The 26,717-nt window shown below is 39.0% G+C and overlaps 1 protein-coding gene across 2 annotated transcripts in view; it reads left to right on the forward strand.

Moving 5' to 3' along the window:
- ralylb (RALY RNA binding protein like b) overlaps positions 1-24,900 on the forward strand; it is a 124,577-nt gene extending 99,677 nt beyond the window's left edge. For both annotated transcript variants that reach the window (XM_084939669.1, XM_084939670.1), the window contains exons 4-9: positions 70-117; positions 1,844-2,025; positions 12,226-12,342; positions 14,749-14,918; positions 17,314-17,352; positions 20,096-24,900. In XM_084939669.1, coding sequence (XP_084795795.1) covers positions 70-117; positions 1,844-2,025; positions 12,226-12,342; positions 14,749-14,918; positions 17,314-17,346 — 550 coding nt within the window. In that variant the 3' untranslated portion in view covers positions 17,347-17,352; positions 20,096-24,900. The remainder of the gene's footprint in view (positions 1-69; positions 118-1,843; positions 2,026-12,225; positions 12,343-14,748; positions 14,919-17,313; positions 17,353-20,095) is intronic.
- Positions 24,901-26,717: the final 1,817 nt, after the last annotated feature.

The raw sequence follows: 26,717 nt of genomic DNA on the forward strand, positions 1-26,717 counted from the left end.
ATCATAATCCATCGCATTCTCTTTCTCTGTCTTTCTCTGTGCCTTCCTCCCCTTCTGTCTTTCTAATAGTGGTTATGAATTTGATTACGAGTACTACAGGGATGATTTCTACAGCAGGTAGGTAACATTCTTTTTTTTTTTTTACCAATATGTGATCAGATATAACATTTCAGAACATTATACATCACATTATAATTTCTATAGACTCAGTTTAATTGTAACATCTGTCAAGCTTTGCATTCTCACGTTAGAAAGTAAAATCTGTGACAGTAGCAGGATTACCTTCTGAAACTGTAAATTCCCCACCTTATTTAATCAACTATAGCTAGCTAGCAGTCCTGTGACTATTTTGATGTTGGTCCTTAGCTCTGCACATGTTGGCTACACCACAAAAACTGCATTGCTCTGTTACATTGTAGAGGTATTTACATTTTCAGTTTGAAATGCATTCATTGGTCACTTTTAGGTACACCTGTTTAACTACTTATTAAAGCAACTTTCTGACCTGGGTTCAAGCTATGCTTTTCTTTCACCCTAAATACTGTATTATCGAATAAAGGCTAAAACTTCCAAAATTAAATCTTAAAAAAATTGTATGGTTGTTGGTGCCAGATGGGCTGGTGCATGTAATCCCTGTAGAAATGCTGATCTCCTGGGATTTTCCCAAACAACCGACCCTAGGGTTTACGGAGAAGGGCCAGAAAAAGAGAAAATATCCAGTGAACAGGAATTCTCTGAAAATGCTTTGTTGTAAAAAGCAACAAAGCTTCAGGCTCACTGGAAGGCAACGTTAACTCAAATAAACCCTATTTACAACCAAGATATGCAGAAGAGCATCTCTGAATGTACAGCACATTGAACCTAGATGCAGGTGCACTACAGCAGCAGAAGACCACACTGGGTGCCGCTCCTAAGATCAGGAAACTGAGGATACGGTTCTAACACACCCGCAAAAACTGGGTTGTAGAAGATTGGAAAGTTGTTGCCTGGTCTGATGTCTTGATTTCTGCTGCAACATTTGAATGGTAGGGTTAGAATCTGGCATGAACAATGTTCAACCCATGAGTCCATCCTGCCTTTCTCATCATACTTTAGGCCTGAGCATCACTTAAATGCCACAGCCTACTTGGGTATTGTTTATGACCATATAAATGTGTAGAATTCAAAGCTTTGCAGAGCTGTTTTTCTGTGATAATAATTACTATTCACATCTCTTCTCGGTCTTAGCAAATGGGTAGTAAAACAGACTTTGAGACACTTGTCCTGCCTATTAAATTCTATTCACGTTCCCATACAGGTACACTGAAATAGTCGACTTGTCGTGCAGACTGAACAGATCAACATGCTGATGAAGAAACACTTGTTTTGTCTCACATTTATCCACCAATGATCAGAGTGCTTATCTGCAGAGACAGTTTCTATTTTCTAAATGTCAAACTTCACATTGAGAGCTGTGACAATCTGGTGTCACCAGGAACAGTCAAAGCTGACACTTTTATTTGACATTAAGCACCCCTCTCAATTTCATCCTCTTATATATGTGAAGGGATTATTTCCATGCATGCAACACACCCTTTAGTGGAACAGAAATGGGGATCTCAGGAAAATTGAACTGGAACATCTGTCTTTTGTTTTACCTGTGCTGTTTGAGAGAAGGAACTCGAGTAATCCATAGCAAATCTGCCTTCTGATTCAATACTGGAAATAGCGAGAGGGCTTTGGAAAGAAGCAGTGGTGAAATAAATCAAATAACCCTTTAGATGAACATTTTCTGACTGCTATAGGGCCTATGGAAAATGCGTAAGAAGTCAAGTGTAATATTATAGGTTTTTCTTCTCTTGAGGCTTTTTGACTACCATGGCAGAGTGGCCCCCCCACCCAGAGCTGTGATCCCGCTGAAACGCTCCAGGGTGCTCGCTCCCTCCTCCCGCCGTGGGAAGACCTCCTTCCCCATCAAAACATCCTCCTCTTCCTCGTCTTCATCCTCCAGACCTCCCACATCATCCTCCTCCGCCGGAGTGAAATGTACGTAACAAAGGTGCTTTATTGCTCGTCTTGTGTTTGCACTGGACCCGACAGATTTTACTTTAATTTTTTTTTTTTTTTTTTTTTTACAGAGCACAGCCTAATTACGCTAATGGTATTCTGTCCCTTCTGAATCTGACGGCTTAATGCACATCTCAAAACCACGGCTCAGAGAATAAAGAGCAGTGGCATAATTCAGCTGTGCTCCTTGCGAAGCGCCTCTATAAACAGCTATTTAATTTCACTCTAGCAGCTCAGAGCGAACCACGCTGCAATGTAGAGCAAAACGCAAATATAATCCCAGCTTTCCAAGCAGTACCCATTCAGCAAACAGTGCTATTCCTGTCACCCAGCATCCATCTGGATCCTGTTTGGTGCTCTGATTAACTGGTGATGCACTATAACGTCCTAAATGTAATTAAAGTGAGATTGGGGCCATCTCTGTGGAGCTGTGGTCAGCTGTGTTTCTCTAAACGTTTGTCTCTATCCGCAGCCTGTGTAATTGGTTACAGTGTTTGTTTCATTGTTGCCTGTCTAGCCAGTGTTATCAGCGAGAGCAGCTTGGTAAGGCCTGTCAGGAGGACCCAGCTGCAGTTGGTATTACAGAGAAGAGCAAAAAAAGAGCATCTCCCATCCTCTTTTTGGACAGAGTCAATGAATTCTCTTCTCTGTCTAAGCAGTGGTGCTGTATGTTTGGGAGACTAATTTGCCCCTGCCAGGACCATGAAAAATCACTGTTTGTATTGATTGTGGCCCAGATAGATTGGACAGAAAAATAAGGTTAGGCTGTCCAGGCAAAAGGGCGGGCTAGTGTGGGCAGCTTGAACCACTTGGGCTACACAAGCAGTAATTTACTCGGGGTGGGTTGGGGTGGGAGACAGTCATCAGATGACTGGATCATGAGGATACATGTGTTTTAGGGAGTTTTTTTTTTTCACACTTTTGGGTTCACTAATTCCATAACAGAAATCGCAATCTCAAGTGAAAAGTTTAGCTTTAAAATATTTTGTATTTCATACTTTAGTAACCATTTAATTATTGATATTTTTCTAGTATTTATTAAAAAACATTTAATCCATTTAATTTTTTTGTTATTTTTCGTATTGAAAATGGTATTGATTATTTTTCTGGGTAGTGGTATAGAGTTTATTTATGTATAATAATAATAATCCTAGTTTGTGCAAATAAATCAAAATGAAATTTGCAAATCCTGATAATAAAAAACATGTAGCAGCCTGGTAGCTTTTAAAATAGTAACTGAAAAAAATAGTAAGCTTCAAATTTCAATCAAGTATACCAAAGATCAAGAGAGTGGTGAATACCATGATTTTGACTTTTCTACTTTTTGGATTTGAAGCTGGGAAAGCTCAAATCAAGCCCTTTATTTGTATACAGCCATGTTCACCACTGCCACAAGGTTCAGCAAAACAGTGTTGGACTGTTGGATGAGTGAAAATGACCACAAAAGGCACGGCGCTGCCCTGAAAACCTTGCGATTGCTTTTGTGATTGACAGATTTCCACGGTCGCCCGTAGTTTGCACAGAAGATGCCAACTTCTCTACAAACACTAGCTAATTACCCTGTTAGCAAAGTGAAATTTAAAACGGAAAGTGTTCAACTTCACAGTAAAAGTTGTGTCTTTCGTTTGCAACCAACACCTTTCAAACTACAGATAACCATGAGAATCTGCTAGTGACCAAAACAATCTTACAATTTTACCTATTGACAGTCAGCAACCTTCAGAAACTACTCACCTGGTCTATAGACCTGTATGACTGAGGCATAAGAGGATAAGGCATGAGGTGAGATAAATATTAAAGCATCTGGAATTAAATTCTGTGTATATGCTCTTCAATTTTACAGTTAAAGGATGTAAAGAATCACTTATAGCTGTCACACAGTAGGCTGTGTGGCTGGCAGAAGTACGACCCAAACTCGACGGGGTATACTAAAAGGTGGTTTTATTAAACTAAAACAAAGTACGAAATACAAGAATACCAAAACTAGGAAAATCAAACATTTGTTTCAGTGAGGGACACAACCACAAGAGACGACACAACAAAGAACAAAAGGAGACTCCGACAGTGTGTACGCACCAGGTAATTAGAGAGATGGGAAACACCGGGGAACACAGATGAATGGAATCAGACTAACGAGACGAGGAGAAGCAAAACTTAACACAAGAGACAAGAGATGAAGGACTATCAAAATAAAACAGGAAGTAACAAACACTCAGACCAGGACTAAGACATGGGGACTTGACACAGTGACAGGAGATAAACATGGAGACATTAAACACTGACTGAGGAGACAGAAAGGAAACACAAATGATGCTAACTAAAGATTACACACCCTGATGAGGAATACAGACTGGAAACAAACAATCAAAATTAACATGATCAGACAAGAAACCATGAACAATAAATCTAGATAACAAAACTCAGATGCACCACAGATAAAAAAAACTCAATAGCAATGATACAAAAACCAAATGTTACAAAAATAACCTTGTTGTTAAGTGTTTGGAGTGTACTGATCAAAGCAGGCCAGTACAGCAACAATGTAATCGATACAAAAACTTCAGCATTCCTTTTCACTACAAGTCACATTATCATTGCATTACATTGCGAGAGCACATTGCAGATTTTTCTAACATCCCATAGACACATGAACCAAATAATCTAACATTTTAAACTATATTCCTGCTGTTTCATTTTTAGAAAGAAACTGGAGCTGCTGTCACTGGAGGAAATCGTGTAATCACTAAAATAAACCTTATGTTGTCATGTAGTGTGTGTTGTCTGCGTTAAGAAGATATTTATAATATTTAATAGGCACAGACATTTGAAGGATTAAGGCTTGATTGGCTGTGCTGGCGACAACTTGAATGAATGAAGCTTTTGGATTCTGTACTGTGTTCATCTTCCACTCTCAGCCCTCTCTTCTAAAGCCACTCTTTCTTTCACTGAATCCAGCTCCTCCAATGGGAATAATTTCAGGTTTTCCTACCCTTTTATAATAACACACTAAAAATCTTTGGGTTTTAGACTGTCGTTCTGCCTGAGCAAGACATTTCAGAATGTCGCCGCGGTTTCTAGTATCAGGGTTTTTAATTAATTCTTCTTTGTGTTCTATTTTGCATGTAAAACTAAGGTTAAAAAAACAGCTAGTCTAAGAGTGACAGTGGGAACTTACACTGCCGAGCACAGCCAAAATTGTGACACTTTCAAACTGAACACTTTAGGTGAGGATTTAACTGGATACCATCCTAAATAATTAAACAAACCAAGCACCAAGTCCATGTGGGAATGTACACTAGTGAGCTTACTTCAGTTTTACTGAATACTTACAAATATGTGGTTAAAAAGAGGTACATGTGTTCCAGAAAAATCACTGTTTTCCAGTATTAAAACTAACGGATTATGTCCTAAAACCCAGTAAATGACATCAGCATCACCAGCCCTAAAACTCTTTGTCCAGTTTAATCTTCATAGACCAGTGATTCAAGAGAGTCTCACTATCCCCAAGATAAAACGTCTGCCGTTCATCATGAGGTCCTAAAATTAGACCCATTACTCATTCCCTAAATCTTTCCTGATGCTTATTAAATAACAATGGCTTTTTTCCCCAGCCTTTTCCTTTAACTCCAGCTATCTAAAGATGCTGCGCTGATGATACAATGTTGGATTAGGACGGGCATGTTTTCTCTCTGCAGCTTATGCGCCTGATAGCACAAAAGGAAAAAAGGCCTGGAGGCCGCGATAAATTAGAAACTGTTCCACATTTTCTTATCATCAAAGGACGACGAGGAAGCTGCCCAGAGTGAGCTCAGATAATGTTGGAATAGGGAAGTGGGTGGCATATGTGTGTCTAGTCATCGATGTTGGTTTGCACAAATGGAAGGGGGTAAAGCCTAGAAGGAGATAGCGATACCTCAGTTTGTGCCCTGTAGAGATATGATTGCGTATCTACTGTTCCCCCTTTTTTTTTACCTTCAGAAAGATCAATTTTCTGCTCTTTCACAGATTTTAGGTTGCTTTACAAAACAAGATGAGAGTAGGTGTTGGGATTTCCTGACACATTACTTATTTAATGCCTCCAATGTGTCACCATGGGCTCTCACTCTTTTTCATGGACACATTAATCGATTCAAAGAAAGCACACAATGACAAATATTGTGTAGTGTGAATTGGATCCTACTGGAGGGAGAGTTGTAGTGTTTGTTTTTCAGGACGAATTCTGGTGACAGATTAAAAAGTCTTTTTTGGGGGGAATCTAGTTTACCACGAGGTAATATGTCAGGATTTGTATTTTTTGTTATTATCACGCACTGACATCTTCTCTAAGTGTAGGTGTTTATGTTTTATGCATTAGTTCAGATCGTTCAAAGTAGCTCGTAGACTGGATGGGCTTCGCGTTGTGATGGCATGTGGGCGTAAATGTACATCACAGGAGCCAACTTAAAGAGCCACATGCAGACAATGATAACCAGACAAGTTACTTTTTGATTTAGCGTGCCTCTCCTGTCTCTGGTTTTTCCAGCTGAAGCTTTACAGGAATTCGTGGGTGTGTTTACAGAGCGCTCAGCCGTCCTCTTTCCAGCCCTGACAGAATCTGATAGGTGTCAAAAAGAATTTTATGTTTTCTTCTCAACTTCTGGTGTCTGTTTTTTTCCCCCCCCCTCCTCTCAAAAGATGACACATTTCAGCTTCAGAGGGGTAAGGAATGAGATTATCTTATTACTGTTTGGTCTAAATTCTTTAATCTGCTCAGTTCAAGCTGCTGAGGAGTACACCCTCATTTCAGCAGCCGTGAGACGGACCAGATTGAATTGGTTATGACGTTGAGTTTTTATTTATTTATTTTTATTCGGCAGTTGTTATTTCCATATGACATATCAAGGTTGAGACTCAAACTTTGACATGATAGAGTTACACTTCATTTACTCCAACGTCAGCTGTGTATTGTGGAGCGAACACTTAGACCCCGGGCGAAGCAGGTAGGGGAGAGCAATTATTTATAAGGCAGTAAACAGAAGCTGTGGGAGGGAAAATTGTGCCGCCTGTTTCTCATGCGCCTCTATAAGTGAAGCAACGATCACGCAACTGTGAGTGTGTGAAATGCAAAAGTGGCTTTGAAACACACTGATATCGTTTGAAGGCTTTTTTGTTTGTTTACCTTATGAGCAGAAGTATTCATTTTAGCCTACTTAATCATTCAAAAGTACAGTTTCGTGTTATGACACAGGCCTCTGACTGTTTATGAAATAATGTGAAGTTGTGCGCATGCATAAACTAAACTTGTATGGATTCAACTGTGAATAAGTTGCAGTTTTACTAATGAATCTGTAGTAAGATAAAATACATGAATGAAATTATTCAAGATCATTTTACACAACTCTAAGCTACATTTTTACTGGGAAGGTAAAATCTTTTTCTTTTCACGTATTCTCTATTCCTCTGTTGGAAGCTGTTAATGCTTAATGTGAATGAGGTACAAAGTCTCAGTTGATTGGGTTGCGTTAGATTTGTTGAATTTATAAGAACTGTCGATTTTCAGTACTTTCCTGGAAAGAGCGACAGAGAATTTAATTAAATGTGATTAATATTTAGAAACTTTAATCTTGGCATTCTTCAATTCAATTCAATTCAATTTTATTTATATAGCGCCAAATCACAACAAAAGTCGCCTCAAGGCGCTTCATAGATACAGAGAAAAACCCAACAATCATATGACCCCCTATGAGCAAGCACTTTGGCGACAGTGGGAAGGAAAAACTCCCTTTTAACAGGAAGAAACCTCCGGCAGAACCAGGCTCAGGGAGGGGCGGCCATCTGCTGCGACCGGTTGGGGTGAGAGAAGGAAGACAGGATAAAAGACATGCTGTGGAAGAGAGACAGAGGTTAATAACAGATATGATTCAATGCAGAGAGGTCTATTAATACATAGTGAGTGAGAAAGGTGACTGGAAAGGAAAAACTCAATGCATCTTGGGAATCCCCCGGCAGCCTACGTCTATTGCAGCATAACTAAGGGAGGATTCAGGGTCACCTGGTCCAGCCCTAACTATATGCTTTAGCAAAAAGGAAAGTTTTAAGCCTAATCTTAAAAGTAGAGATAGTTTCTGTCTCCCGAATCCAAACTGGAAGCTGGTTCCACAGAAGACGGGCCTGAAAACTGAAGGCTCTGCCTCCCATTCTACTTTTAAATACTCTAGGAACAACAAGTAGGCCTGCAGAGCGAGAGCGAAGTGCTCTAATAGGGTGATATGGTACTACAAGGTCATTAAGATAAGATGGGGCCTGATTATTTAAGACCTTGTATGTGAGGAGCAGGATTTTGAATTCAATTCTGGACTTAACAGGAAGCCAATGAAGGGAAGCCAAAACAGGAGAAATATGCTCTCTCCTTCTAGTCCCTGTCAGTACTCTTGCTGCAGCATTTTGGATTAGCTGAAGGCTTTTCAGTGAGTTTTTTGGACATCCTGATAATAATGAATTACAGTAGTCCAGCCTGGAAGTAATAAATGCATGAACTAGTTTTTCAGCGTCACTCTGAGACAGGATATTTCTAATTTTAGAGATGTTGCGCAAATGGAAGAAAGCAGTCTTACATATTTGTTTAATATGTGCGTTGAAGGACATGTCCTGGTCAAAAATGACTCCAAGGTTCCTCACAGCGTTACTGGAGGCCAAGGTAATGCCATCCAGAGTATGAATCTGGTTAGATACCATATTTCTAAGATTTTCAGGGCCGAGTACAATAACCTCAGTTTTATCTGAATTAAGAAGCAGAAAGTTAGCGGCCATCCAGGTCTTTATGTCTTTAAGACATTCCTGCAGTTTAACTAATTGGTGTGTGTTATCTGGCTTCATGGACAGATAGAGCTGGGTGTCATCTGCATAGCAGTGAAAATTTATGCTATGTCTTCTAATGATGCTGCCTAAGGGAAGCATGTATAATGTAAACAGAATTGGTCCTAGCACTGAACCCTGTGGAACTCCATAATTAACCTCAGTGTGTGAAGAGGACTCTCCATTTACATGCACAAATTGGAGTCTATTAGATAGATATGATACAAACCACTGCAGTGCAGTACCTGTAATACCTACAGCATGTTCTAATCGCTCTAATAGGATATTATGGTCAACAGTATCGAACGCTGCACTGAGGTCTAGCAGGACAAGCACAGAGATGAGTCCACTGTCAGAGGCCATAAGAAGATCATTTGTAACCTTCACTAAAGCTGTTTCTGTGCTGTGATGAGCTCTGAAACCTGACTGAAACTCTTCAAATAAACCATTCCTCTGCAGATGATCTGTTAGCTGTTTGACAACTACTCTTTCAAGGATTTTTGATATGAAAGGAAGGTTGGAGATTGGCCTATAATTAGCTAAGACTGCTGGGTCTAGAGATGGCTTTTTGACACGCTTAGCTGCTAATGGATGTCTAAGAGTTGTTGTAGAAACAGTGCGATGCGTCTCAGCTCGTGGCCTTCATCGGGGTCGTTGATGGCTCCTTTTTTGTCTCCGAATTTTTCTCACTCTTTGAAAAGCAATTAGTCTATCTGTTATAGACATGCAGTCAGCTCCTCCAAATGTTTGGGCAATTACTTGATTTTTGTGATTTCACGTCTGTTACACCACCAGAGTGGATGAAACTCAAAGAGTCAAGAAATGCAAACTTTTAGCTTCAATTCAAAGGGTTTAATAAAAGTATTACATTAACTTTTTTCTCAGGCTCAAAAGTAATTTGACAGTAGACTGACAAGCGGCTTTATTGCCAGGTGAGGTCTGTTCCCTTGTCATTCAGCAATAAAAATAGGCTGATAAACAACCTAGAGTTTATTCAAAGTGCTGAATTTGCTTTTGGTAGCTGTTCACTGGAGCTCTCAATATGAGGTACAAAGGGTTGTCAGTCAAAGTGAAGGAGGCCATCATCAGGCTAACAAACACAAACCAATCACAGTGACAGCAAAAACTTTAGCAGTGGCCAAAAGCACTAGCCAGGTCATCAACACCAAAGCTCCTCAAGTACAAGAATGGAAATGTGTCTTTGATTGCCATGAGGGGTCCAATCCTTGTATGAGAAAATTACTTCGCTTGATCCTCAGTAATCATTTTCCTTAAGAGTTTATGGTATCAATATGTCTAGGGATGGGTATTGATAAGATTTTCACGATTCCGATTCCATTTTCGATTCTGTTTAACGATTCGATTCTTTATCGATTTTTTTTAAAAAAGGAGAACACTAAGGTCGATTCGCTTAGAACTTTGTTTTATATCTTCTCTTTGAACAAGATAGAAATTTAGGAGTAACATGGCCTTACAAACCCAACAGTGAGATCTTAAGAGATCTACAGCCTACGGCTCTTCAATGGGGTGTCACAGGGCCCCCAGGAAAAAAAAATTGTAAATGTAAAATAATAAAATAAATATTCTTCTGTAGCAATAACAAAGTATAACACAAATTATTCTGTAGCAATTACACAAGAATATCCAGTAATATCCCTGCCTACAATTAAACACATTCACTTACCGAAAATCGGGGCATCTGCTGTGGCAAATGGGTTCAAGCCTTTTACCACAAACTTAGTCACTGCTCGGTGACATTCGTCTATCCTGGCCTGAAAGGAGACGCTACTGGTAGACTGCAGCGAGAACTGCCAGCATCTGAGCCAGACTCTGTCTGTCTCTCTCATCATGGTCACCTAAATGCACAGTAATGGCAGGTTTTGTAATAAGGCAGATCGCGCTAACATAATATGCACTGTTAGTTGATTATTTACCTGCTGCATTAACGGGAGAGGACGTGCAAACGTTACTGCTGCTGCTGGGTTGAGTCCGGAGCGGAATTAAAAACACGACATTCATTTAAGGTTATCGTGTGTTTTGTGAGCAAATGCTTTTACATATTCGTAGTGTTTCCTCCCTTAAATGAAATATCTACTTTGCAAGTATTGCAAGTTGCCCTGTTGTCATCCGTTCTCGTAAAGTATAACCAAACTTTTGAGCGTTTGAGCCGCTTAGGCGCCGTGTTTCCTGCCAGGTAAATGACGCTCCGCAACGTGGTGACATCATTCGGGGCGACTGGAATCGATAAGGGAATCGTTTGCAAAAATGGCAAACAATTCCAAGGAATTGAAACAGTGGGAACTGGTTCTCAACAAGAACCGGGTTTGGGGATTGGGGAGATGTGAATAAAACACAGAGAGGAACATGGGAACAGGTGAGGGAGACAAAACACAGAGACATGACTAAGAGAAACAGAGAGACACAAAGAGAAAGAGGGACACAGAGAGAGTGAGACGTGGAGAGAGGGGGAGCGACACAGGGGGGTACAGACAAAAAACTGAGGACAAGATAGAGAAGGAAAAGCTGAAGGAAACTCATCAACTTAAAATAAACCTGAATCACCAGGGATAAACAACATAATCAGAAACACATAAGCACAAGAAAACTAAAGCAGGAAACATAACCCACTATTCATGATCAAAATAATAATAAGCAAACAGGAATCACAAGCCCAGAACATAAAACACTGGGTCAAAGACCAAATACCATGACTACCACAGTCAAAAGACATGCTAATTGGATGGATGGATGGACGGATGGATCTATTTCTTTGTGACAAGACTTCTAGTTGTCATGGCTGCAAAACAGCCTGGTTGGTACTGGTAGTGTCCATCTTTCATTTACAGTCTATGCTAACAGCATAGATACAAATACAGCCCATTTGGCTGCTTCATGCTGTGAACACTTAAGCCATTTCAAACAGCAGGAAATGATGCATTTTCAATATCACTAACCAAATGTACAATATGCACTCAGCCAAGCAGGTACTACCCTAAGGTGCACGCCATCTCCATGCTCAATAACATGATCTAATATCTACTGAGCGATCGCACACAGTTTGTTCAGATATTGGCACTGCTGAGTAATACTCGAGCAGCACTGCACAGCATGGTGGGCGTAAGCCGTGCACTAATCTTCAAATTGAAAGCAGCAGGTCCATAGTCTTAGCAGGGTAGCTTTCAGTTGGCCAGATTGAGATGTTCTTCCCAGAGGAAAGTGTGAGTCAGATGATGTTATGACATCCAAAACTCGAGACTAAGAGTATTAATATGATGGAGGCAGGCAATCTGTGTATCATTACAATGACTATGCAAATTAAATCATTTTTGTATTTCTGTGCCTCAGTAGTGAAAACGGACCAACTTCAGACCATTAAACGAGAGCTCACTCAGATCAAGATGAAGATTGACTCTTTGCTGGGACGCCTGGAGAAGATTGAGAAGCAGCAGAGAGCTGAAACCGGTGAGAAGCAGACGGCAGAATCTGAGCTAGACGGGAACAAAAGGGAAAAAGGACACCACCCACTAAGGGAGGGAAATTAAGAGCATAGACTGGTCATAAGTCTTAGTGACATTGTGGGAGATAAGAGCAGCGGAGCTCTCTGTCATAACCGCAGACAGGCGTCAACACCATGCTGACTCAGTTTATATGAGAGGTCTTCACCAGTGCCCTTCACTACAGGACAGCCTCAGAGTGCAGCCCAGTGTGAAGGTCATTTAAATTACATGCCATAAAGTGCATGTTGCACATTTGTCACCATGTGTGGCTTTTTTTCAACTTCTCTCTTATACTTCCACGGCACTTGAAGACCGAGTAAATCAACCCGGCTCCCGGCTGTGTTCTAGGCAAACTGCTGTGGAGCTTGTTAGCAGTGAGAATGAAAAATTAATGCGGATAAATGAAAAACCGGAGGCAATTTACTACAAAATGTACCCATCTTTTTTCCTATAAAATGTCCTTAATTTTTTATTACAGATCATCTTTTGTCTGTCTCACTTGTTCTGTTTTTGAATAGAAGTTCAGACTGCCTCAATTAAGGTTTTAAAATATTTTATAATGAATTCAAAAAGCAACAGGTAGCCAGTCTTAAAACGGATATCAAGAAGTCACGGCTCGCCAGGTGTTTAATCTTTGAAGTTCTTTTTCTTAAGGTGACAAAAAACTGGCTGCAGTCAGAGACAAGACACGGATGTTGATTTCTCTGTGCTCTCCAGGAATAAAGTTCTGCAGTTAACATCAAGATTAAAAGTCATAAAGCATAATAAACTGTGATATGAGGAGAATATTGGGGCTGTGGTCTTAAAACATTTGTGTAAAACGTTTTAAACTAGGCTGCACAGACATTTTGGCTATTCAGTATAAAGCAGCGTACATAAATAAAGCTACTTCGGATTGATCCCTTATTCATAAAGGGCCGCTTACTCACAGCGGGCAGCTCTGCATGTTGGATCTGGCAAACTCTTTGCACTGGATGTGCTTCCTGACTTAATCCCAAAGTGATCTGTGTCTCCTCCCAGGATCAAACCAGGGATCTCTGATTTGTTCAGGAAAAGTGTTAACCACTACACTAAAGAGCCATTATGATGTTTTAACATAAAAATAAATCAAAATAAGATATAAAATGTGTTTTCACAGATACATCTTGAAAAAAAAATACAATTTGTGTAATAAATAATCCTAATGTTAAGTGGCCTGGATAATTTAATGCAGACATGTGACACTGTAACCTAAATATGCACATATAGCGGAGCTTTAAATGAACTGGCTTCATAAATAAAGAAAAGATGAAAATGGAGGCAAATAGTAGGAAGCCTAAGCTATATGCAAATCCAGGGGTTGACACATCTGTTGGTAACTAGCTAGCAAAAATGGATTTTGTATATTTGAGCTTGTTTTAAATAACGCAAACTATACAAAATTTAAATCTAAATCCTTTTCCATCTAAATGCAAATCAGGTGTGCTGTCTCAGTGCAGTTACATCCCTTAAATTTAATATGATCTCTTTAAGAAGCTATTTATGGAGTACCAACACCTTGTCTGAACCCTTGCACAATAAAAACATGTTACCAGCAGTGCCTTTCAGCATGTAGAGTACTAAACAGATTAATTGTAACATCACCCAGTTTAAGGGATATCTCACAGTTGTTCTAAATTAACAGTTTCTGTAATTACCAAAACTCATTTGTCTCTGTAATCATTAATCCACGTGTATATGTGAGATCTTTACTCAAAATAATATTTTTTAATGTTAAAATTATATTATTATTTTTAGATTCATTAATTTTTCCAATTTAGTAAAAAAAAAAAAAAAGCACTTGTAAAGTTTTTGTTTTTTTTAAGTTTTGAAATGATTTACATTCCTGAGCAGATATAATTTGAGTGGTTTAACGTTACTCTTGATTCATTTCTGACTTCTCAGAGAAGTCCAGTGTTAAAATAGAAATGTGAATTCAATTTGCTGTTAAAAATGATAAAAGTGATATAATTTTTTAACAGTTTTTGAAAAATTTGTTGTCAAAACATACGTGCATTCCTGCTTTTTTTTTTATGTAACAGGCGGTCTCGTAAATTTGCTAAGAACTGTACACACGTGTGTTAATTGGGGGGAAAAAAGTGAAACATGTCATGCTTGTAAAAAAATAAGTAAGTAAGTTGCTACTTCAAATAAAAAAAGTAGTGTTAGTCACCCAGTTGCTTGCTGAGGACAAACTACTTCACTCCAGTTGAGTGTAAGGAGAACCATGGCCTGTTTCTGCACAACTGGGAAAACAGCAAAAAAGCAGCCTACTACTATTATTATCAAAGAAAAATACAGGCCCTGCTTACACTCTCACTTCATTCACTGTGGCCTCATTTCTCTCTCTCAGAGGCTCAGAGAAAATATGAGGACAACTGTGACTCCCTGCATGAGGAGTCTGTGTCCGAGACCGCAGAAAACTCTGGAGAGGAGGCCGGCGAGGGGGCGCTGGACGTAGAGGCAGGAGAGATGACCGATGGAGGCGAGGATGACTATGACGAGGAGGGTAGCCACCATCTGGTAAGAGAAGCGGTTGACAGGCCTGACAGGGGGGAAGAAAGCAAGGCACTTTGGGACATCTCAAGTGGGCAGACAGTCTTCGCCTTCTGAAAGTTAATTTTCCAGAATTATTCATGGCCACAGATCTAAGAGAGTGGTTGCTTCACATGAGTGAATGGTGAGGGCGTCCGGACTGACAGTTTCTCCCTGTCGACCCTGGCTGAAACAGTGGAAGTAAGCCTCTTCTCAGGCCCACACACAGGCACAGGCTCACACACATACACATGCTTGCAGGCTATAATTAAAGCAGTGGGTTCAATACACATAGGAGAGCTTTTAAGACAGACTTGACATGAAGTGGTGTGGGTCCAACCGTGAAGTGAAGGTTCAGTTCAGAGGTTTTCTTTCACAAGGTCAGTAGAAGCGGCCAACAAAAGATGATCCCTCAAAGAGATTCAATTATTAGGATTATTTAAAAATAATAATAATTTAGTGGAAAATGTCAAATTCTCAGCTGGGTTCATATAAAAACATGAATTTATTTGACTAAAGAGAACTTATTACTTTTATCAGTTTTGTATAATTATATATTACACTATGTGTTATACTATATAGATGTACATAGATTTCTGCTTGTTAACACAGTAAAACAGCCAATAATCAGTGCATTCAGGCATGTAGAAATAGTCAAGACCACCTGCTGAAGTGAAGACCGAAAGTCAAAATTGGGAAAGAAAGGTGATTAGAGGTGGGCAGATCAGTCCAAATACCAATAGTATTGACACCAGCATTGGTATCAGTAATGGATCAATCCTTTGTTTCTATCCTCGTAGTTCAGTATGTAGCCCATTTAAACAACAGAAGCTGTCCCAAAGTCCATTAGAGACATTTTAGGTCTCAAAAAATCATTTCAAAATAGGTGAAAAGCTGAAAGGTGTGTTTTGTTGTCTATGTTCTCTAATGTACAGTGTACCGTGTATTAATTATTGTAGAGAACAAAAATCACAGTGATTTGGAGGTCATTCAAATGTGTGATTTTCAGATTGATGACGATTAATCTCAGAAGTCATCGCACACTGTTCTCCTCTACATAAACTGCCTTTATAAGTTTAAAGTGTCAGTATCGATGTTGGTATCGGCAGTTCACTAAAAGTGATGTTACTGAGTCTGAATGTGATATGGTTGTTGTTGCCAGACTTTTGAGTATTGTACACTGTTTATCTACTGGGATTTTCCCACACAACCATCACTAGGGTTTACAGAGAATGATCTGAAAAATAGAAAATATCAGCAGAGCGTCAGTTCTCTTGGTGAAAATAACTTGTTGATGCAAGACTGCTTCAAGCTGATAGGAAGCCGACAGTAACAGATAACCACTTTGAAAACCAAGGTATGAAGAAGAGCATCTCTGAATGTACAACAAATCGAACCTAGACGTAGACATATGTAGTCTGTTGAGCAAAATTATTTTCACCTTCATTTTAATGCACTGCTTAAATACTTGACATTAGCCAGTGACGGCGTAATTTAGTTATCAGCCTAACAGAAGGATTACTTAATGAAACGATACAGTACATCTTTTGTGTAGTTACAGCAGTCTTTTCATTAAAATATCATAAAAACACCATAACTGGTCAAAACCCCTAGAACCAGTGAGGAAGGTGGTGGAAAGTAAGGAAGGCATTTATATGTTTACGTTTCAAACTACCAACAATTCAAAAAGATTACTATTTCCAATCAAGGAAAATCTAAAACTGAAACTAATCAGTCTTACCGCTGACGGGATAGTTCCCACAATGCTTATATTGATTGTATTCACTCAGCCAGTTGATCTCAGTCAGCTGTGGCTTAGACGCACATTTATTACGCCAGTGATTTCAGCTGAAAAATAGACTGCTGTTAAGTAAAAGAGACTGATGTATGGTGAAGGTCCCGGGGAACAAATCCAAAATGCATGTTGGCTTCACCTATTCAAAACATCCTCAATACTTGAACGTTTTAAATATGTTTTCCATTTCACAATCGTCAAGTTCAAGTAGTGACATGGAAACAATTGATACTGGTTTTATCTGTATTTCACTGGCCTTGTTTTCTTTACTCTGCTTTATTTATTAGCCATTACCCAGCAGGTGAACATGGCCATGCTATCCTAGATGAAAGCTCCGTGTCCTCACTAATGGAAGAGATTATTTTTCAGAGGCATGGTGGAAGAGATTTATTTGTTTCCTGAAGGTCACATTGATCACACTTTGTGATAATGTGCTACAAAGACTGTTCTGCGGGTTGGCATGGCTGCTCTTGTTGAGCGTATATCACCAGTGACCTTTAGAAAAGATTAAATACAACCTCTGTGTTCAGTTAAAAAGGCTGTATCTTGTCTGTGACGTTAACCTCCTTTATGTGCTCTCCTTTACAGATAGAAAACCACGTATCGGATATTGACAACTGAGATCAGGTAAGAGCTTTAGATTTGTATTTGATCTAAGCATCCATTATAGCGGCTGTGAAGTCGTAATAAAAGACTGCAAAAGGTTCTGGGGGGGTCTTGCAGCCTGCCCTCATTAAAGACCTTACATCCAGTCCTCATTAGAAACCGTAGCTGCTGAACTGTGTCCTGAGCTTCTCTAAACATTCGTTAATCATCTCCTAAGTCATAAGCTCCGTGACATTTGGAAGACCAGCTTCACTGAAGGGCATCTAATACCGAATTCGACAGACGGAGCAATAATGACATTCCAATGGGCCAGAACTGCCCATAAACAACATTCATCTAATTGAATTTTGTGAAAGGGGATATGAATGGTGAGGCCTAAGGTAAAGAGTTCCCTGCTTCTCGCCTCTCAGGGTGTGGGTAATGATGCAGCCACATCATCAGTTGGCTTGGTGCTAGCTAGCTCTTCACAGCATGGGTGCGCGGCAGTGTTTACGAGTAGCTCAGTGAGGACGTAGCACCAGTGTTGCCAACTTAGCGACTTTGTCGCTATATTTAGCGAGTTTTCAGACCCCTTAGCGACTTTTTTTAGAAAAAAAAGTTGCTAAAAAAAGACGTGAAAGCGCGTATCGCTTTTACTCTCAACAAGCAGCAGGTGCTGTAACGCAGTCAGTTCTTCTTTTACTCTTTTACTCTTATGCTGTTTTGTGGATCACAAGGTTTAAAACTACTTATAAACACACACACACACACAAAGTAACTCCACCAGAGTGCCTATTTCGGGTCACTTTTGCCGGTCCAAGCCCGGGTAAAGGAGCAGGGTTGGAATTGTGACAAAACAATAATTGCTAAAAGAAATTTAATTTGTAGTTCTAAATAAACTCTAAATGCATTTAGGACGTTTTTTACTCACTTTATGTCTCTTCCACGATGTTATTTCTCTCTCCAACAACATAGGTTACAATTAGATTAGCATGACCAATTATGCAAATTAGGCGATGACGTCATTTAGCGACTTCTAGGACAGCCAATAGCGATTTTCCTTACTGAGGAGTTGGCAACACTGCGTAGCACTGAGTTAAACTCTGTTTGTCTTCTGTTGGTGTTGGATGACTTAAGGCAAACTCACTTCATTAGAGGCTGCAGAGCTCTGTTGATTTTTGTACCCAATTTTGATTTATTCGTTGTAAAATTATATCATTTTGTACGTAGCATAAGCCTACATTTGAATTCCGCTTTTCGATTTAATCTTTAGAGTAATCCCAGCTACCACTACCAAGGGCTGCAGCTTAAAGAATATAAACTACAACGGTCTTATGAACATTTAAATATTAATTTAGTGGAATAATAGATGGTGTGATTCGTCCATGTCTTAATGACAGAGCACTGATACCCTGTTACTCTAACATAGCTGAGGTTTTTGACAGAGGACCTGTCCATGTTTCTGATGGTCACATGCTGCCAAAGCTTCAGCTTTCATGTAAACTAGCTCATAGCTAGATTGTTAAACCTCCGGTTGAGCTGATAGCCACTTTTGTGTGACCGCTTAGCATGATTGCTGATGTTAGGGTAGATGAAACCAGATAACAGAGGGACATGCCGCATACGCTGGACTTGCTGTGTAGCACAGTGCTCTGGTTGCTGTTTGTGATTCTGTTGTTATTTTAGTCTCACCGGTGTTTTTCTTCTCGCTTGTTGTCTTCACCTGCCATTGACTCTTTTTACCTTATTCACTTATATCTGCCATTGTTTAATTAGCTCCCACTGTATTCATAGCCCGCCTCCTCTATGAGATACCTGTTTATATTCCCTGTTGTTATGCTGCATGTGTTCCTGGTTTTCTAACTTTTTATTAGTGCTGTCAGCGTTAATCTCGTTAAGATGACGTTAACGCCATAACCGCATTAACGCGGCAAATCTCCGTTAGCGAGCTAGTGCGGATCGCCCCGTGCGTGTGGCTGCACGGAGCTAATGCATTAACGAGCTAACCGCGCTAACGCGTTGACGGCGTGCAGCGGTTATGGCGTCAACGTCATTTTAACAAGATTAATGCTGAGAGCACTACTTTTTACCTTTCCGGACTTTGTGTTTACATGAGCTTATATTATTTGCCAATAAAGGCCCCTTGATTCCTCTCATTGCCATTTATGACAAGACTAGCTATTTCCCTCCCATCTTTATGCTCAATTAAGCTAATCATTTGTGTGCTTTTGCATTTTTTTTTTTGATTTCTAGTGGGATTTTGTACAAAATGAGCATATGCTATGTGGTTGCTATGTAGCTACAGTTTCTTAATGTACAGGCAAAAATGTTCAGTTTAGGCAACAGCTTATTCCCCCCTCCACCTCTTATGAAACCATGTTACACTTGAGTTTTCCATTTTCTTTCCATATGTCTGCCTTTTTGAAATTCCATCAGTGGCCAATTCACCGAACCCCCTCACAGCACATACATTTAAAAACCTGAAAATCCCACTCGAGGATCGAGAGAATATATGAATGTGTAGCTCGCAGGCCCACCAAGGATTGAAAATCACAGTGAGCAGAACCTCAATAAGTCATGTCCAGAAGGATTAGCGAGGCAGCTCCAGCTACCAGGAAATATTTCTGCACTTCCCGAGATATTTCTGAGGCCATTCAGAATGGACAAGCCTTAAAATTCAGCTTAATCCTCATCAGATTTACAGCATTATAAGCATTCACCATATTTGAGGAGGAGACGCAGTTCTGTAATGTATTTTCATAAGTTTTCTCCTTTATCTCTTCAGGGTGAGGAAGCAGACGCTCCTGGTCGGTGGTATTAGAATTCATCATCACCTTGAAGAGACAGGAAATGATCTGTAAGGGATCAAGACACCCATTCAGGACTGTAAGTTGTGTATGAGAGATGCCGAATCACATTTAGATGCCTGACTGTGCAGCTCAAACAAAATGTGATGTGATGATCTCTAAAGAAAATATATTCAAGACCCATTTTAATTCAGTGGCCCGAGTTTACTTCATGTGCAACTTATATTTCATTGGAAGAACTCGCACTCTTATCCTGAAACTGAAAAAAATCAAACCGAAGTCAAAGGAATAAAAGGATTTATTTGGATTTCTAAATGAAATTATGTTCAAAGATGGAAATGTTTTTTGATCTATTGTTACTGCTCTTCTGAAATGTCCTTGTGCTGTAATTTCTGTTTTTCAAAGAATTTTTGTTTATGCTCAAATATCAAATGAATAAATGACAGAACAATCTGTGACCGTGGTAGGAAATTCAGCAAAAGAATGAAACATCGCTGCCGCCTGCTTCGGATTTGACTCATACATAAGCCAATAGCTGTGAGCATAACTTTATCCAGCTTTATCCATTTATCACACAAATGCCCTGTGGGGCTGTTCCATCATATATTCCAACTCCTGCCAAGTTTCAGAAGCAGAAAGGGCTTCCTGTGGTAGAGAGCCAACACTGGCACAGGCCTCCTGCCAGGGAGCAGTGCCCTAACGTCTCAGTGCACTCCTCCCCGCTCAGCTTGTGCATCCCAACATGGACTGCTGCTGTTCAGGAGCCAGCGCCTTTCTCCTTCACCCTCTCCTTCTGCATCCTGCATTGATTCCATTTTATCTAGTCGAGCCAGCAAAGTAAGGTTTTTTGAAATGGTGGAACTTATGATTTTAAATTAAACATTGGCAGGCTTTGATACTATCTCAGGATGAGATCTTTGATTCAGAACCCCGAAATTTCTGAAATAATCGAACTTGAAATAAAGCGTAGTGCTCCATTAAAGCAACTTCACTAGGCACTGAGATCATTTGACCATTCACTCGGTGCAGCTTACGAACAGTAAAAAAGAAAACATTGGAATTTCTTCAACTGTTTATGTGGATTGCATAACAATCTACATATAGTTTCAGCTTTAGCTGCGCAATTATAATTTACCTGATTATACATAAATTGCTGCAAATTGAATTACGTCGCAAGTGAATGGATGTCAGCGCGTTCAACGTGTTCGTTATTCAAATCAAATTTACTCTGGTATTTTTCCACCATTCAAATTTAACCACCGCAGTGTTAATTCAAACAATAAGAAGCTGATGCTGTTCCAAGCCTGCTGAGAGGAGGTTGTTGTTGGGACCCAGGTGTCTCAGCTCATCGCTGTGTAGCATTGATGAAGATGCATATCGGCTAAAATTCTGTTCACGCCTTCGTTACAGTAAAAATTTTCAGTGTTTTAGTGTTTGACTGAAAAGTTTCACCATTTGTGTTCTTGCATTTGAGTCGATTACCTGTGTCTGAAGGGGAAAACATGAGACAGAGAATATTACACATATTAATTTTACCATTAATATTCTCGTAAATGTCGTGTTTTAAATGGATGATTGTCGTTATTCTATGAACATTACCTTGACAGCAGTACTAAATATTCTAACTGGCCTCAGAGTATATAGGACCACTGTGATACATTCATTATTTTCATGGGGAAAGAAAACAACTCCCACACCTCTGTTTGGTTTCATAAATCACACCCTGACTCCAGGTTTCAAAATACTGTAGTTTAAATTATAAAAATATAAAAGCCTTAAACTGGAATTTGGATACCGACAAGTTCTTGTTACGCGTCGCAACACAAACAATAGAATGATGGGATAACACAATCTTTCCATTCTTCTTCCTCATGTTGTATTGTTGGCGTCCCTATTTTTTCTCATTAAGGTTTAGTTTTCATCTTATAAAAACTTTGTGGGACATTTTGCATGCTGGGAGGATATCCGACCCACAGGAGTTTTTATTTTGCAGTCTTTTTGCTAGCAGACACAATTAACAGTCCTTGTTGAGTCCCTGAATTAAAAGGACAATTTTTTGTGAGTTAATGAAAACTTTGTTTTTTTTAGAATTACAGGACAGCATGGGCAGTGAACTGCCAGAACCTCTTCTGTAATTTTATACATTTATAATGTGGTTTCACTGGTCCAGCCCAAATCAGGTGTTTGTGGCCCGCAATGTAAAATACGTTTAAAAACCCAGAATTAAACCGTCTGATTGGTGCTGAACCTCTGAATTATCTAAGGTATTAATAAGAACTTCCCCATTCTTAGATATGTTTATGATATAGTTAATGTTAGTAAGAAGGAAACAGGCCAGTTTCAGCCCCCTGTATTTATATTAAATGGTATGTTATATACATATTTGAGATCAGAGCAGGGCGATATGACCAAAAATATTTATCACGATATACATTTGAAAATTTGCGATAACGATATAACTGACGATATAATTGACACTAGACTCCTGAACTTTATTAGTGCAAAAAAAACAAAAACAATGTATTTTCACTTAAACAAGCAGCTTTTTTAAGTGCATTAAAGTTATATAAAAAATTAACAGTGCAAATGTAAATTCCTTGCTGACAGTTTAACCAAAAGGCATTTCCAGTGGAAATTGGCCGACATATCCTCAGCATAACCACGTATAATATCCACAAAACTTAAAAAGAGGTTATACACACACAATACGGTAATATTATGTTGAAGCACAGTACGTATCACTCCGCGAGGCTCCTGCCTACAATAGCCGTAATGCTCCGACAATCCATCAAGCGGTGCGGCTTCGTAGCTTAGCAAAGTCGTACTAAAACATTTGACAGATTTTCGAGCGCCGTGTACATAAAATCGTTTCGAGGTCAGTAAACACAACCAGAATTCATACATAAGGCACACGGGATTATAAGGGGCACTGTCGATTTTCAGAAAAATCAAAGGATTGATTTTAAGTGTGCCGTATTTTCCAAACAACACGGTAATAACGACGGCCTGCTAGCACGCTCTACCAAAAATAGTGCTGTGTTGTGTATCTGACGGACGAAAGCTAAACCAGTTCCACACCACTGAAGTTGCAGCATTTTTACAAACCAATTCTGGTTCATCCGTTTCATTTAACGATCCCCTTTTGCTCTTCTCATTCTGCGTCGCCGCCATGTGCGTATGTAAACAAAGGCACTGCGCATGCGCGTTTTACCCATGTTCTATCGCGATATTTCATTTTCCTATTGCCCAAAATTACACCGGTATTACCGTGAACGGTATGATATAGCCCAGCCCTATTTGAGATTGTTGAAGTTCTTATTAGTAGTTGAACTATAATAACTAACAATGCCATGTAGCTAGCTCCATCAGCTGATTGATGCAACAAAGTAATCAGCTGGTATGTATTCTTTTAAAGCTATTAGCATAGTTTAAAGGTTCCTTAATGAAGAAGGATTATTGTTTGGAGTAACGCTACTAAAAAGGTGCATCCTGGATACATAAGAAGGCTATATAAGACATTTTTAATTATGTGATTCAGTCTTGATAAAAGTTTCACAGGTTGTTTCACTCAAAATACCAAATTAGAAACTGGTTCTACATAATTCATATTGTTAATAATACAAAAGACTTTCTCAATAATTTCCTGATAAAGCTGAGACCCTGTTTTTAAGTTGGTGTTCCTTGAATTGCTAAAGGTTTGATCCACCCTGGTGTAACCAAGATAAAATATAAATTCATCACTGAGCATTCTTTTGAAAAACAGTGTTGTAATTGATCTAAAAAATACACTCATCTGTGGTGTTTTTTTAATTGTTTTTTGACTGTGGAGAAAATAATTGTTCTCAAAAACTATGAATACCAGTTAATGTGTTGGTTGTATTCGAATCAGTTCTAATTGTTCAGTGATTTGAAAACCATAAACAAAAATTATTGTAGCTTGAAAGTACCAAACCAAGGCTATCAAAATTCCATGCCACCAAGAGTAGGTAAGCAATTTTTTCTTTGTGATTTGGTTGAATAAACTCCCTTCAGCAGAAGATTTCGAAAATGGAAAGTCACTTTGCACAATATTATAAATACACTACTCAGTCCTGGCAGGGCTACTTGGGGAAAAACATGCATAAAATCAAAAAAAGATTATCCTGAAGCTCATTCAAAATAAGCATCTGGTGAATGATGATAATGTGTAATATTTAGCACTATTTTTGTATCCCGAACATGTTTAAAGGAAATGGCTTTGCAACATGTTTATCTTTTTTGGTTTGTTTGTTTTGGGGGAGGGGTTTTTGTCTGGGTTCTTTTTTTGTTGGTAGCCTGTTTTTTGATGGACAGTATGGTGACGTGTCAAATATTCTGCAAAAACACAGAAAAAAACCCTCATTGCTTTTAACTGTCGTAATTTATCTGGGTCACTTTAGAACACTTTTGGCTCAACTCGCTTTTCTTTCCGCTGTAAATAGCCCTTATGTTTATTTCAAAAAGGCTAGATGAATTTTAAAAGTTAAAAATAATAAAAAAAATAATACACTGACAGTTTGTTGGAGTAATTGCAGGTTTAAACCAGAATCGTGGGACTTGTAGAGATGTGTAACTGATAACTGTTGTATAGAAATGTACATTTTTTTGTAAAAATATTTTTATCAAAAGGCATGTTTACTGTAACTTTGTATTTTCAGTTCATGTATAAAACGTTATATTATAACTGTTGTATGAATAGAAACTTCATTGTCATTGTAGATAAAAAATTTGTGTTATCAAACAATAAAAAAAACTGTTTGTGTCATTTAACTAGTCAAATGTTTCAATGAGCACCTGTTTCCTTTTACAAATAAATATGAACTTAAGGAAAAAGAAAGCTTTTGCGTTTACTGTAAACAGATGTGATAATTACTTGCAGATGGTTTACAGATGTCTGTAAATATTTGGTGCATCATTAAGATGTGTCTCTTTCATACTCCTTCTCTGCGTTCATTACCGTGTCCTTCTCCATTTCAGACTTCTCATTTAATCATGATTTGTGGTTGATTATGCAGCGTATGTGCCACACTTGTCACCACAATGACATTTTAACAAGTCATACAGCACACTGTTTGAATGCATGTCAAATTAATGTCAGTCAACAGAAAACTGGACACTATTATGGCAGTTTGTCATCATGTATTTCACTAATGGCACCGGTCTTGCTGGCTGCCAGTTGAAATTACTCTGTGCCTTCAACTGGGAGCTTTTTACAAATACAATTTAACTGTGGCTCCATGTTCCATGTTCCTTGAATTCTGGCGCAGAGGGTTTAAAAACAGGTGACGATAAGGGTGTAAGACCCGTGTCAAATTAATTTCCGATCTAAAATTTTAGTTCAGAATTAAATATAAACTTGATTCACATTTAAACTGAACTATGTTTTGCATTCCCTAACTCTAGAGATGTCTCACAGGCAGGTTTCCAAAATGCCAAATGCAGTTGCATTAGTATAGAACTGGTAAAAATGAATGGTGATGAAGCATGTACTACAGGCATGTGAACGAAAATGTGTTTTTTTATAGGACTCTTTGCAGGAAGACTGTGGCCCTACTGGCGCAGTCTTCCTGAGCCTGCATAGACTGGCATTCAAGCAAATTCACCCCAAAGTCTGGACATGCAATGCACAGAGAAAATACAAAAAATCCACAAACTGCATCTTCTACTAAACAAGCCTCAGTTAGCACGTTAAATGGCACAATTAGAAAAAGACTGAACAAGTATGGCTTGTTTGGAAGGGTTGCAAGGAGAAAACATCTTTTCTCTACAAAGAACGGCACAGCTTACATTAAGTTTGCAAAGTTGCATCTGAACTTATGACTTATGGAACAAGGCAGATGAGACCAAAGTTGAGATGTTTTGACACAATGTGGAAGAAAATATCAGGTAAAAACTAAATCAAATATATCAGCACAATTGCCAACTCTGAAGCACAATAGTGGAGTAGTGATGGTTTTGGCTTGTTTTGCAGCCACAGGACTAGAGCATCAAGACAACCATCAACTCCCCCATATACCAAAAATATTCTAGAGTCAAATCTGAGGCTCTCTGTCTGGCAGAAAAAGCTTGGCCCAAGTTGGGCCAAGCAACAGGTCAATGATCTTGAGCACAGAAGCAAATCTGCAACAGAATGACTAAACATGAAAAGAATTACAAGATGTTGTAATGGCCGAGTCAAACTTGGCCAAGCTCAGTGAACTGAAACAATGTTATAAAGGAGAGTGGGGCAAAATTCTTTCAGTGACTAAAACAGAAAATGATTACTTCACGTTATTGCTGCTAAATGTGGTTCAGCGAGCTACCAAAGGGTCCTGAGGAAACTCTTTTTTTCCACATAACTGTATATGGGTGTGAAAAAAAAAACACCTACTCATAGCTGAATAAAAACCATACATATGTTACATATTGATGCTTGCTGATTTTGATACTTGGACATGGATGGGTAACTAAAATGGGGAGGTTTTTTTTGTTTTTTTTTTAAAAAAGAACTAAAAAGTTATCTGACATTTGGGAAATGATGGAGATGTATTCAGGATCTGTAAAGTAAAGGATGAATTTATGAGATAGGGAATATATGTCTTT

The sequence above is a fragment of the Perissodus microlepis genome, chromosome 9, assembly GCF_051167445.1.
Source record: "Perissodus microlepis isolate ML-2025 ecotype Zambia chromosome 9, ASM5116744v1, whole genome shotgun sequence".
Classification (NCBI taxonomy): domain Eukaryota; kingdom Metazoa; phylum Chordata; class Actinopteri; order Cichliformes; family Cichlidae; genus Perissodus; species Perissodus microlepis.